We start from the raw sequence: 13621 nt of genomic DNA, 5'->3' as shown, positions 1-13621 counted from the left end.
TTCTTGAAGTCCAGAAGAAGGTGTCAGATCCCCTGGAACTGGAATTACAGGAGTTGTGAGTTTTTTAGCTACCTTGCTGTGTACTCCTGTTCGGTTGTGTTCCTCCAGCCACCCGCCCAGCAGCTCCTTGGATCTGTGAATGAAAGTTACATACACATTAGCTTATTTTTAATATACCATCTAGCTCAATGGTTGGGCAGTTCTAATCCTCTACCTGCTACACCATGCCCAATCGGGGAAGTGGCAAGTGGCCAGTTACCTGAATTCTTACATGGCTCATTGGTTCTCTCTTCTGCAGCTCTAAATCTGGTCTCCCACCCTATCATAGCAATCCACCCTGAATCCTAGCCTGCTCAACTCTAAGGGTCCAGCCCTGTCTCCCTTCGTCCAGCCATTGGTCACTGGCATCTTTATTGATCAATCAAAAAATCAATTGGGGACAAGGACCTTTAGCATTTGAACACACAGATTCCTGATTGAATCAAGGCATTAGAGCCAATCTCCAACAGCTGTGTGGTTCCCAGCAAGAACACTGCTAACTGTGGAGCCGTCTCTCCAGCCCCAATCACTGAATATCTTTATTGTCATCCTCTAAGATGGGCCAAGGTAGATTGCTAGCTCTAGATTTGCCACAAACACTATCAGGTAAAAATGGTACTATGAACACAGTGCTACATTTCTCTATTACCACTCAGAAGCAAGAGCAGGGGGGTGGGTGCTTGTACAGAGGCTCAAGGTAACCAGAGCAATCTATCGAGTTCCTGTTTCAACAGGAATGGAGCTATGAATGGTAATTCGAGCATTTAGACTCTAAGCATTACCCAATGGTAACAAGAATATGTTGTCAATGTTTGATATTTTACTTATTTAATTTTCGTTCTATCCATTCATGTGTGTACCAGTTACTTTTCTGCTGCTACGATAAAATACCATGACCAATTCACAGCACAGTTGATTTAGGTCTATGGTACCAGTGAGATAAGACTCCATTATTGCAGAGGCAGTAAGCTGTAGGAGCAAGACACTGAGAGAACACATCCTTAACCACAAACATGAAGCAGAAAGAGTGAGCTGGAAGCGGGGCAGGGCTGTGAAGTCTTAAAGTTTAGTCCAGGGACAACATGTTCCAGCAAGCCTCCATCTTCTAAAGATTTTATAACAACCCCCCCACCCCCCACCCCAAACAGCAACACTACAAGTGTCAAATATGTGACCACCTGGGGACCACTTCTCATTCAAACTACCACACAGGGTCTCACTCTACAGGCCAGGAGAGACTAGAACTTATGACAATCCTCCTGCCTTAACAGTGGTGAGATTACAGGCTTACACCACCATACCTAGCTGTGGATTAGAACATTTTAAGCTTTTGCTATGCTTGATAAATTCTACAATTGAGTGTGTGTGTGTGTGTGTGTGTGTGTGTGTGTGTGTGTGTGTGTGTGTATGCGTGCGCAGTATGAAAACCAAGCTAGAATTTGCAGAGCTTCTCATGGCTGTTTTCTCTGGGTTTGATCATCACCACAGTTGTGGTGACCTTCAGGGGCTGTGGCAACCCTCATGGGAACAGAATAGAGCTGGTCAGCCGAGAAAGGAGGGTGTTGATATTTCTTCTTGAAGAAGGGGAGAGAGAGCCACAAGACCTCCCTAGGAGCCTCTCTTGATGTTATACCTAACACTGTCTACTGCTCCAGGACATGAAACTTAGAAACCCTAAAGTGTCTAAGGTGGAGAAGACAGACTGAGGTGGGTTCCAATAAACTGAACCCGAAGGATCTTTCTTTTATCTGTGAGGTTCTCCAGATAAAATTTTCGATGAATAAACACGGATTTTACATCTCCCCAGGATAGCCTTGAGACAATGAAACCCCACCGGTGTGACTGGTGTGTGTTGTAACATAGGATCATTGGTTTTGTGGCTTTCAGTTCTTTTTTTTTTTTTTTTCCGGAGCTGGGGACCGAACCCAGGGCCTTGCGCTTCCTAGGCAAGCGCTCTACCACTGAGCTAAATCCCCAGCCCCGTGGCTTTCAGTTCTTATCACCTCTTCCATTGCAGGACATGCTGCTATTCGGGTGACTCCAGTCCACATTCCTTGGCCTTTGTCACTCCTATTTTGCTCAGAGTAAGCTAAGTTCTGATTTTAGGATGCTGTCTGAATATTCCAACGGTGGCTGCCCCACACCGGGGAGGATGAGCATTAGTTGTTGTTCAGTCTATAAGACTTGATCCCAGTCTGACACTGGAGGTCTAGAGAGTGGCTGGTCTTGAGCTTGCGTTGGAATCCTGAAGCTAGTTCTGATATTGACGAAAGGATGCTGCAGCAACAGGGTAGATGAGTTTGCCAGCAAGAGTGAAAGCAAAGCCTGGAGGTGGTGGCCCACATCTTTTTCCGATCCCAGGACACTGAGGCAGGCAGATCTCTGAGTTCAAGGCCAGCCTGGTCTACAGAGCGAGTTCCAGGACAGCTAGCGCTACACAGAGAAACCCTGTCTCAAAGAAACCTGTTTCAACAAAACAAAAATGAGCAAGGAGCAAGCAGACAAGGAGGAAAGGCTTCCCTCTTCTATACTTTTATCCGGGCTGCCATGGGAAGGTGCAGCCTAGGTTTCAAGTGGGTCTTGCTTCAAGTCATCTGATAAGAAGATCCCTCCTATTTTTGTAGTCCTGGGGATTGAACCTAGGCTAAGTCCTCTGGAGGGCTGAGCTGAGTCCCTGCACAGTCAAGTTGGCAGCCAAGATTAGCCATCACAGTGTGTCTGCACAGTATTTAGCAAGCTAGCCCATTTTTTCATTTCTGTTGGCTATGCTCAGGCAAGGATTCCAGGGACTTACTGCTTTTCCTACCAATACAAAGGATTTCCTCCTCTTGGACTCAATTTTCTCATCTGTTATATGGCAATATGAACAGAAGGTAACTCACGTACGTGGTCAAGTAAGACTTCGTTAGCAGGTCAAAGCAAAGCCTGTCTCTTTGTTTTTGTAGTACCAGGGATTGAACCTAGACTATATTCCCACAAAGTAGAAATCTCGAGCAAATTTGTTTTTTTTTTTTTTGAATTCTGAATGGTTATAAAATAAAAAATTACTTTTGCTGTAAAATCTCAACTCGTTTATCATTGTGTGGTGAAAAGATTTTACTGAGCTGCTAAGCAGGTATTCTACGACTGAACTATAATCCCAGCTTCTTTTAATTAAGTATTCTTTGTTTTAACTTTTTTTCAGTCAGGGTCTTACTTAATATGTAGCCTTGGTTGGCCTTGCAGATCAGGCTGGCCTTGAACTCATGGAGAGTCACCAGCCTCTGCCTCTTGAATACTGGGATTAAAGTTGAACATCGCCACCCCCAGCCTGATTTTGATTTTTTAAAAATTTTATTTTTATGTGTAGTGGTACTTTGACTGCACTCACGAAGTAGAATCCTAAGGGTTCTCTGGAAATTCAGTTGTGTTAGATGGTGTTTTGCTGGGGCACGCACGTGAAGGAGTGCTTTCTGAAGTGGACACAGGTGAAAGACTAAGGCAGACTCATGAAGGAACGTTTCACTGAAGCAGACGCAGGAGAGAGGATGTTCTGCTAAAGCAAGCACGTGAGAGAACAGAAAAGAACACGTGATGAAAGATTCTTTGCTAATGACACATATATTGGCCTGCCTTATATTTCATAGTTGAGCTGCATTTGTCAGGACTCCAGCAGAGAAATGCACTGAAAAAACTTCTGGTGGTGTGCTGCAGTTTCTTGCCCCTTCTTCGGACTTTACAGGTACATGTCTGAGAATCACTTTTATGACTGAAGCCCACGAAGGCCAGAAAAAGGGATCAGATCCCTGGAACTGGAGTTAAGGGGGTTGTAAGCCATGTGGTTATTGGTAATGGAACCCAGGTTCTTTGGAAGATCAGCAAGTGCTCTTAACTACTGAACTATCGCCACCATTTTGATTTATTTTTATTTATTTATTTATTTATTTATTTATTTATTTATTTATTTATTTATTTATTTTTGGTTCTTTTTTTCGGAGCTGGGGACCGAACCCAGGGCCTTGCGCTTCCTAGGTAAGTGCTCTACCACTGAGCTAAATCCCCAGCTCGATTTATTTATTTTTTGACCCAGGGTTTTGCAACATAGCCCAGGCTGGCCTTAACTTTTTGACCCTCGTGCCTCAGCTTCCTAGCCTCATGTGTGCTAAAATTACTGACATTTGTTACCACAGACTCTACAATTAAATTTTAAACCAAGTTAGGGGTCTGGTGCAATGACTCAAAGGTTCAAAGCACTGGCTGCTCTTCCACAGGACTCAGGGTTGGTTCCCAGCACCCAGATGGCAGTCTACAACTATCTGTCACCCCAGCTCCAAGGCTATAAGAGTAAGTACGGGGCATATACGTACATGCAGGCAAAACATGCAAAACACATAAAATAAACATGAATAAATCTTAAAAAATAATGAACAAAGTTAACCTAGCAAGCATTTTTATGAATAAGCAATTTCAATTTAAATGGAATATAATTCAGATTAAGTTTATTATGCAATGATTAAGATACAGAAGGCTTGTCTGTGGGTATAGCTCAGAGGTACAGCCCTGGCCTAATGAGTGCCCAGCCTTAGATTCAGTTTCCTCACAATGAAAATACACTTTTTTCTTCATGTAAATACATAGATAATAGTGACACGAGTTTCATGCTGTCACACACACTTTCAACCCCATCATTTGGTGAGGCTTGAGGCAGGGAAATCATGAGTTCCAAGCTAGTCTGGGTTGCACAGCAAGAACTTGCTTCAAAAACTAGAAGAGGGCCCTGGTGGCACAGGTCTGAGTTGAAGCAAATTGGAGATTGAAGCAGAGGCATCAAATACTCAAGTCCCGCCTGGGCTACAGAGTGAGAGAGAGGCTATCTGGGAATAGAAACGCTAAAAACTAAAACAGCTCTCCCTCCTACCCCCCAAAAAATAGAATGAGAGAAACCACACTTTTTTTTCTTTTGCTTTTTTCTTAAATGGATTTGGAAAATCTGAGGTAATATTTAGTTTTATTTAAAGGTGTTAACAAAAGGATTGGTATCGCTTTAAAAATATTAAAGAAGGAAATCACCACCACGGATGTCCATTGTTTTCCGAAAGAAGGCTGTTTGCACGCCTGTCTGCTGCTGACGTGATAGAAGGCAGGGGCCAAACCAGCCCAGGCTCCCCTTTTTGGAACATTCCATCTCACCGACACAGAATGAATGCAGGCTGGCAACAATCTGCGCTGAAACAAGTCAGCAACCTCTAGTTTCCCGTGTGTCTTATTTGTAAATAAAAGCACGGCAAGGTCAGTCTCTACCCTTCAGAACAGGGTTGACCCGGATGTGATTGTCGCCTCTCCTTTGTATGTATGACTTTGGCGAGTTGTGTAAACCTCTCTGTACTCCTGGCTTTCTTCATGCAATCCGCTACATTAGGGCTGATGTATATATCATATGAGGCATTGCTAAAACGCTGAGATGGGTGGGAGACACACCAGAGAACTATGGATATTAGCTGCTATTCTTATCCAGCCCCATAAATATTGGCGTCTCCTATGGAGTATTCTCTCTATTAGACCCTGATGACTGATCTTTGAGACCTCTTACCTTCTTGTGCCATATCTTAGTTATGAAGTTCTGATGAATTCATCAGTCCAGTGAGGTTAAAGTTAATCTAGAAGAAAAGGCCTCTTAGAGTCTGGAAACACCATCAATTTGGGATAGAATATGAGGTGTAAATAAAATAGTTATTTAACATCTTGCCTTTAAGTTGTTGAGTTACCGTGCCGAGTTTTACAAAGCCCATTTCTGATGCATATTAAAACCACCGTGACATTCAAAGAGTCAAATACGCCTGATTAGAGCTTTGGGTCTTGTATTTATAAAAAGGTTACTGGTGCATTTCCTCTGTGCAGATTATTTTTGGCTCTTACTAATATTTGTAAAGATAATAAAGTCTGTGCAGAATGATGTATGTGATTAACCTGTCCTACTCATTGGGCTGCCTTTTTTTTTTTTTTTTTTTAAATTTAGGGAGATATCCCAGAAAGATGTTATCTCTTCACAGGAATTCAGGCAGACAGGGAGCAGCTAAGGGCAGCTGTACTCTCACCCTAGAAGACAAGATAAGAAAGAGCGTCAGGTCAGGGCAATAAAATTCGCTTGCATAAACTTATCACCGAGATGACACAGAACCATTTCTTTGGGGTGTTTCACGGAGATATCAAAGGTAGCCTATGCAACAATGAATGGTCTAAGAATGGTTTGGGTGGATGTGTTCACAGCTTTAAAGACCAGGCTATTCTGGTTTTGGCTTGGTAATGTAGATCTGTAATCCCTGCCACTGAAGAGGATGAGGCAGGGGGATTGCAGCTTCAAAACAAGCTTGAGCAATCTAGTGAGACTGTTTTCAGACAAGAAGTAAGAGGGGGCTCAATGGTAGGTTTAATCCCCAGGGCTGGGAGAATAAACCCAAACGTAAACTAAGACAGAACGGAACAAGACAGATTACTCGTTACTTTTCTTGTTGCTGTGATCCATTCCTGACAAAGCGGGACTTACGGAGGAAGGGATTTATTTTGCTTCACCATCTCAGCCTAGTCTGTCGTGGTGGGGAACACATGTGGCCACTGCTCACATTGCGTTCACAGTCGGGAAGCAGAGAGCGATGAAGGCTGGTGCTCAGCTCGTTCCCCCTTGCTATTTGGTTCTGGACCCCAGCCTGTGGAAAGGTGCCATCCACCTTTAGGGTACATCTTCCCATCTTAGTCACCCAGCATAGAGCCTCCCTCACAGACATGCTCAGAGGGTGACCGCCTCCTAGGAGAGTCTAGATCTTGTTCTGTTGACAATGTAGGGGTCAGTATTAGAGCAGGGCATCCCAAGACCAAGTTCTTAGCACAGGAGATTCATTTGCTCCAGAGGGACAAAGGGCAGGAGAAAAGAGACAAAGACAGGGGAGAGAGGATGAGGGAGAAGGCAAAAGGGGAGGGAAGGGGGAAAGGGAGGAGTACTTGTTTTTGGGAAAAAAGAACTGCCTCTGGATGGAGAGGAGACAGACGTGTCATATAGGCAAATGTGGTTTATTAAGATAAAAGGGGAAATGCCTTGTCAGTTTGAGGTGTTTAATTTTGATTGGATATGGTCCTTAGGTGAGTCAAAGGGGGCTTTTGATTGCTGGACTTCAGTACTTTGATAGCTGGACCTTGGTAGTCAGCTTCAAGAAGAAGAAATGGCCAAACAAGGGGATAGACGTTGGTGGATAGCTTTAGGGATGTGATCCGACAGCTTTTAGCAAGGCTGAGGGAATGAAGAGGGGCAAAGCCGGCCAGAGCCATGTTTGCTGTGCATGGGCGCACAGAGTCCCTTCTAACAATATCAGCAACCACAACAGATTTGTACAACAGAAGTTGATCATTTTGTCTTGGGGAATCTCAGCTTTGACGCAGACTGGGCTAGCTACTACTGGGGAGTCTGAGCTCTATAAAGTGGTAGATTACAGCTACTATGTATCTGAATGTTGTGTGACAACCCTTTCCTGGGGAGACACAGCAAACATTCATCCCAGATAGGAAACTCACTGCAGACCAAAGTACAGGATACCACCGAAGTTCCACTTGGTTGAACCCAATGAGTTTTTACTGGGGTTACTTACAGGAAAATGGGTGAGAGGTTACTTACAGGACCAGAAATGACTCAAAGACAGCTGCATCATCAAGGTCCAGCGCAGCACGGGTGACAGCTCACAAAAGCTGGGGACCTGGAGTACACTGCAGGCAGCTCAACAGGTTGGAGAGTGTCCTTTCCAAGTGACTCTGATCTACACCTCTTCCTGACAGCTTGGTTGGTTTCTGCTGCTTCTAGGTCTGGTCCGAATCTTTGCAGTTTATTTCCTCCGAGAGTCTGCTTTGCAGCTCAGCTTCAAGTTACCTGAGATGCTCTGCTTTTATTGTTTACTCTGGCAGGGAGGGGCCTCTTGGATCTGGCCAGTTTCAGGGACTTCCTGAAGCTAGTTTGAGTTGTTTACCTTCCTGCTTAAAGACCTTTCCTGCTGGATGCTCGACAGACTGTTTCAGTCTCAAAGGAAACTGTTACACAACACTATCTATGAAGTTTAGAAACACTGGTCTCGAAATCCTCCTTTGGCGCCTTCCTTTGCCCATCTGTAAAAGGCCTCACAGAATTTTGAAAACTTTCTCTCTCTCTCCCTCCCTCCCCTCCCCCTCTCTCCTTTCTTTCTTCCTCTCTCTCTCTCTCTCTCTCTCTCTCTCTCTCTCTCTCTCTCATCACTAGCCAGTTTAAAAAAAAGTTTAATTAAGGATGTAAGAACATTTTGCAATTTCTTGCCCCTAGTGCAGCCTACTCCAGTTCTCCAAGGCTGACGACTTTTAAATATTTAAATTCTTCCCAAAGAAACCCTGCTGAGTCCCCAAATGCAAGCTACACACCCAAAGGGACAAAAAAGCACAGAGGACAGTCCTCTTACTTGGCTTTAGCCTTGGTTCTAAGGAGAAGTGGAGATCTCCGAATTAATGCGGCCCAGACCCAGGGTATCTGGGACAGATCTACGGTCTTCTTGGGAAAACAAAACCCAATAAACAGCGCTCCTCTCCGGCTCCTCAAACAAAACAAAACAAACACACACATGCAAGGCGATGCCGTTTCGCTGCTACTGGCTGAGCAGACTGCGCCTGGATCCCCACGGTCCTGCGGCTGGGCCAGGGCGAAGTTCCCCGGTCCCGGCTTGGCGCTGCGGGGACTTTCACCTGCTGGGCGCGCGCGGGGCGCGGGGCGCGGGGCGGACCCGGCGGCGGCGGGCGGGGCTCTGGCGCGCGGGAGGAGTCGGCCCGGGCCCGCCCCGCAGGAGGAGCCGCGGGCTGGCAGCCGATCCGGCGTCTCCGTGACAGGCACCCTGCTCCGCCGCCACCGCTGCCGCCGCTGCTGCCTTTCTTCCTTGTCCCGGGTCGTGCGCGCCGAGCTCGGGATCCGGCTCCCAGTCTAGCCCCGCTTCGGGCCGTGCGCCCTTTGCTCGGCGTCCGGCTCCGGGGCTCCGCGCCACCCGCTCCCGCCTGCCCGGCCGCCTGGCCGCCTCCCCGTAGTCAGAGCGCGGCCACCGAGCTGCTCGCGCCAGCCGCATCCGCGCCGCCCCTGCCGATCGGCCCTCCGGAGGCACCGCTCCGGGTCCCCCCCGCCACTGCCTGGCACCCAGGCTGCCCACCTCGCGACCCGGGTCCTCGCTGCCGCCTCGCCCGGCCCCACTGTTCTCTCCACGGGGTCTCGCCAGCTCTTTCTCGTCGCCGCCACCGCCGCCCCCTTGGAGCAGCGGGTCCGCCGCGGGTCACCATGCCCAGCAAAACCAAGTACAACCTTGTGGACGATGGGCACGACTTACGGATCCCTTTGCACAACGAGGACGCCTTCCAGCACGGCATCTCTTTTGAGGCCAAGGTGAGGGGCAACCGGGAGGGCAGGACCCCGAGGGGGCAGGTCTGGGTGAATGGGATGCCAGCGATCCTGGACTCAGAGCAGGTGGGTTAGGCCTGTCTCAGCTCTTGCCCAGAGCAGCTAAAAAAGAGCACCTGCAAAGTTTGAGGTGTACTGCTTCATCCCCTTCTACCTGCAGACACCCCATCCTTGGCCCGCCAAGGCTGGATTGAGTTACTTCCCGGAGAAGACTGAGTAGCGCAGCCTGGACATCTGGCTCTTTGGAAAGCTTTAAGGAAGCACTGGTGTTATTTACCTGCTGGTCTCCCAAGAGAGGTGCTTTCAGGAGAATGCCTGTTTCCTGACCGGTTTAAAAAATTACATATATAATAAATATATAATATATTATATATATTCATTCCAAGTAGTTGGGTGTAGGTGTTAAAGTTACTTCCCAAATGTCTGCTTTTGCACGACTCTTTAGCATGTGCCAGTCATTGGGGTAGTGGTGGAGTGAAATCTGTTTTCTAGTTTTGTGGTGGTGCGCTGTTAAATCTCAGCAGTTGCTGATGAAGAATTTAGCCGAGACGACTGGAATTTGCAGGGCCAAGGCCAAAGCCACCCTTGGGGGAGGGGCGGAGTGGAAACCTTCGCGCTGGACCAGTGGTTGTGTGTGTAAGACAGGCAACCCGGTGACCGTGAGGCACCTCTCTGTGTAAGGAATTCTGGCTTCTGAGACTGCAGTGGAGTTTCCCCAGAATGGTGCTTTTCAGTGGAAAAGGCTTCTACTAGTGATTGGTGCCCTGTCCTACCTATAACTTCATGAGAGAAAGACGTACTTACTCAGCATGCCCAGTGTGCTTGCTACTAAGTGAAATTTAAGGGAGCTCTGTATAGATTGGGTTTGGATGGTTTTGAGGACGAGACTTTTGACAAGAAGGCTCCAGTCTCTTTTCTTCAGTGACCTGCAGGTTAGCATATTGTGCAAGGACTGCTATCCGGTGTCAATTTCCTTCAATTTGCGAAACATCATTGGAGTCTCAGTCTGATGCCCAGAGGTCATTGTCTTTATACTTAGCTCCCCTCTTCTCACGCAGCTGTGTGAATTGGTGAATCATGCTCCCCCCAAACCCCAAGTTTTCTCAGTCATATTTTTTAGAACTAGAGTTGTCCTACTGATGTCAAACTCTACCTTGGAGTGCAGAACTGGATTGCTGAGTATAGTTGGGACTAGAGGGGAGCTGTCAGCCAAGATCCTATCTCACTTCTCTTTCTCAGAATAGAGCTGCTTGGCCTAAGATAGGGATGTTTGCGTACATGTGTGTCTGGGCCTATGGATTTGGTAAGCAGTTTTTAAAAAGTATAACTTTTTATTATGATTAAGATTTAATTTTCTTGGATACACATACACTAAGAAATTGTCATTCTTTTGCTTTGTTCATCAGTGTTCTATTAAAAAATATTTTTTATTATTTTAAATCCTGTGTCTGTGTGTGTGGTTATGTGCATGTGAACGGAGGGCCCCTGGAGTCCAGAGGCGTTGGATCTCCCTGGAGACGGATAACAGACGCTTCTGAGCTAATTGATGTAGGTTTTGGGAACTGAACTCAGATCCTCTGTAATGGTAGTGTGTGTGTTCTTAAGCACTCACTGAGCCGTCTCTCCATCCTGATCAGAGGTTTTTTTGTTTTTGTTTTTGTTTTATTTTCTTCTTCAAGAACTAGGGGGAAAGGGGTTGGGGATTTAGCTCAGTGGTAGAGCGCTTGCCTAGCAAGCACAAGGCCCTGGGTTCGGTCCCCAGCTCCGGGGAAAAAAAAAAAAAAAAAGAACTAGGGGGAAAAGACTAGTAAGGTTTAAAATTCTTTATTTTTTATTTATTTATTTATTTTTATCTTTTATTCTTTTCTCTCAGGCCCCTGGGTTTGGTTGCAGCTAGGTGTCAAAAATCTAATGTCTATACATACAAATTGCAAGAAAAGCCCAATTTTTGGTATAATCTGCAGTGGGAATGCTGAGGCAGGGGGATTGCCATGAGTTGGTAGCTTGCCTTGGCCACATAGTCCTACCAGAGAAAACCAATTGCCCAGCCAACCAAATAATAATTTTAGACAAAATAGTCCAATCCCTCTATGCCCAATTGTAGCTTGATATATTTATGGGGAGTGTGTAGCTTTAAGGACTGTTCAGGTGACCTAACGAAGCCGTTTGTAGTCCTTAAGAAATACTGAGCCTGAGGCTTGGCTCCAACTTGCTAGATCCCACTTTTTTTATTCCCCTTAGTACTAAACATGTAGTTTCTTTTCTGAGCAAATGTCTGGGGGCTGCACGGTGTAGTTTCTATAGTAACTCTCTGGATTCACAGGCAGTAAGTGGTCAATAAGAGGAGGAGCCATGGCCGGTCTAAGTTATGTTCCCAACACAGATCTGAAACATGGGGGTGGGGGGTGGGGGGAGTGGGGTGCAGGCGCTCAGCATGGACAAGTGTGAACCAGACAAGGAAAGACGAGAGTAGGTGGAGCTTCTATAGGCCCAGGCTGACTTTATGGACTGGGTTCTGACCTCTGCCGGACTCTGGCATATTCAAATACCATGTCAGCCAAGACCTTCTGATGGAAACAGAAGACCATCTCTTTGTGTGACTCCCCTCCTCCCCCCAACTCCTGACCCCAGGCATGCCAGTAAGTGCCACCAGTGAGTGCCATCTTTAGCTAGCTTCTGCCTCTATTGAGCAGTGTCTGTCCCTAGGAATGTGCCGTTGTGGGGATTTCAGGGTTAAAGCCACAAGGCACTTGCTCCTTGTTTTGGAAAAGCACAGACTGTAAAATGCAAATGCATTGTTGCCTTGTTAGGTACCTTGGAAAAGGAGCCCAAGACTTCCTTTTCCAAGGGTTGGCAGCTTTTCAGTAGCAACACTGGATAGAGCGGTTCTCTGGATGTAGGCCCCTGGGTGTTTTTCAGAGTTACACAGAGACACAAAGATTTAGGGTTACCTGGGAAAGCATGTCCCTGGCTGAACCTCTGTGTACTTAAGAAATACACATATCTTAGGGTACCTTGGTTGGGTTGGTGGAATGCTTGCCTACCATGCAGGAAGTCCTGGGTCACATCCTCAACACCACTGGTCTAGGTGTGGTGGTGCACGCCAGCAATCCCACTACCCAGGAAGGGGGGAGGGGATATGGGCACCAGAGACCCTGGCTTCCTGCATGCATCCCACCCCTATAATGCATATCACGATGAAGCCCAAACTAAACTGCTTCCACCTGCAAGGCCTCACTTAAGTCTCTCCGCTGTATTTTCACCAGGCATATCTTCACCTATCTGTTTCTGTGAACTAGGATATAGGCTCAGGGAGGCTGCCACCCGCCAGGGTCCTCACACCTGAGTTGACAGAGCATCCTCCCGAATCCTTATATATTTGGTAATTTTTTTTTATGTCTTTCTTGCATGCCGCTGATTATTACATTGTACAGTACTAATCCCGAAGACTTCATACAAACAGCTACTTTGGGTGTTGTCTGTTTCTCAGGTGGAAACTTAAGAGATGAGACTCACAGAGCTTGTAAGCATCAGATTATGAGGACTGTTTGACCTCAGTTAGGCTTTGGTCACTGTGGAGGAATATCCAATTCATGTAACTTAAGGAAGGAAAGGTCTGTTTTAGCTCACGGATTCAGATGGTTCAGTCCATGGTTCTAGTTGCTGGTTCTCGTGGCAGGGGGGTGGTGGAATATCCAATTCATGTAACTTAAGGAAGGAAAGTCTATTTTAGCTCACGGATTCAGATGGTTCAGTCCATGGTTCTAGTTGCTGGTTCTCGTGGCAGGGGGCAACCCTAGCCCTGCAGGATCACTCACATACTTGGCATGCAGGCAGCAGGAGGGCAGCCCTCAGGTGCCCACAGAAGCAAACGCTGCACACAGTGGAGTGCTTTTTACCGCCTGTTAGGATGGTGGGAGCATGTGGCAGAAGTCACCCACCTCATGGCCTAACGGAAGCAGAGGTAGCTGGTGGTGAGCAGACTGGGGACCGGGTGCAACTTTCAAAGGCACATCCTCATTGCTTCCTTTCTTGAACCAGCATCTACTCTGTGAAGTTTCCACTAACCCCTAAAATAGCACCACCAGCCAGGGATGAAGAGTGACACGCGAGCCTGTGGGGAACGTTCCGTAACTGCAGGCTTTCCCACCTGAGCTG

The 13621-nt window shown here is 46.8% G+C and overlaps 1 protein-coding gene and 1 long non-coding RNA gene across 2 annotated transcripts in view; one reads left to right on the top strand and one right to left on the bottom strand.

The window, feature by feature from the left end:
- Positions 1 to 5010: 5010 nt before the first annotated feature.
- LOC102550090 (uncharacterized) lies at positions 5011 to 8824 on the bottom strand. Its single transcript, XR_359103.5, has 2 exons — positions 7682 to 8824; positions 5011 to 6114 (listed from the first exon to the last, which is right to left on the bottom strand). It is a non-coding gene; the product is annotated as an uncharacterized LOC102550090 (long non-coding RNA).
- Positions 8825 to 8909: 85 nt separating this feature from the next.
- Positions 8910 to 13621, top strand: part of Nos1ap (nitric oxide synthase 1 adaptor protein) — a 273184-nt gene continuing 268472 nt past the window's right edge. Inside the window, exon 1 of the mRNA NM_138922.3 lies at positions 8910 to 9448. Coding sequence (NP_620277.2) covers positions 9344 to 9448 — 105 coding nt within the window. The 5' untranslated portion in view covers positions 8910 to 9343. The remainder of the gene's footprint in view (positions 9449 to 13621) is intronic.

Source organism: Rattus norvegicus, chromosome 13 (genome assembly GCF_036323735.1).
Source record: "Rattus norvegicus strain BN/NHsdMcwi chromosome 13, GRCr8, whole genome shotgun sequence".
NCBI lineage: Eukaryota > Metazoa > Chordata > Mammalia > Rodentia > Muridae > Rattus > Rattus norvegicus.
Note: the sequence above shows the minus strand (reverse complement) of the source record. Positions and strands in the feature narration are given on the sequence as shown.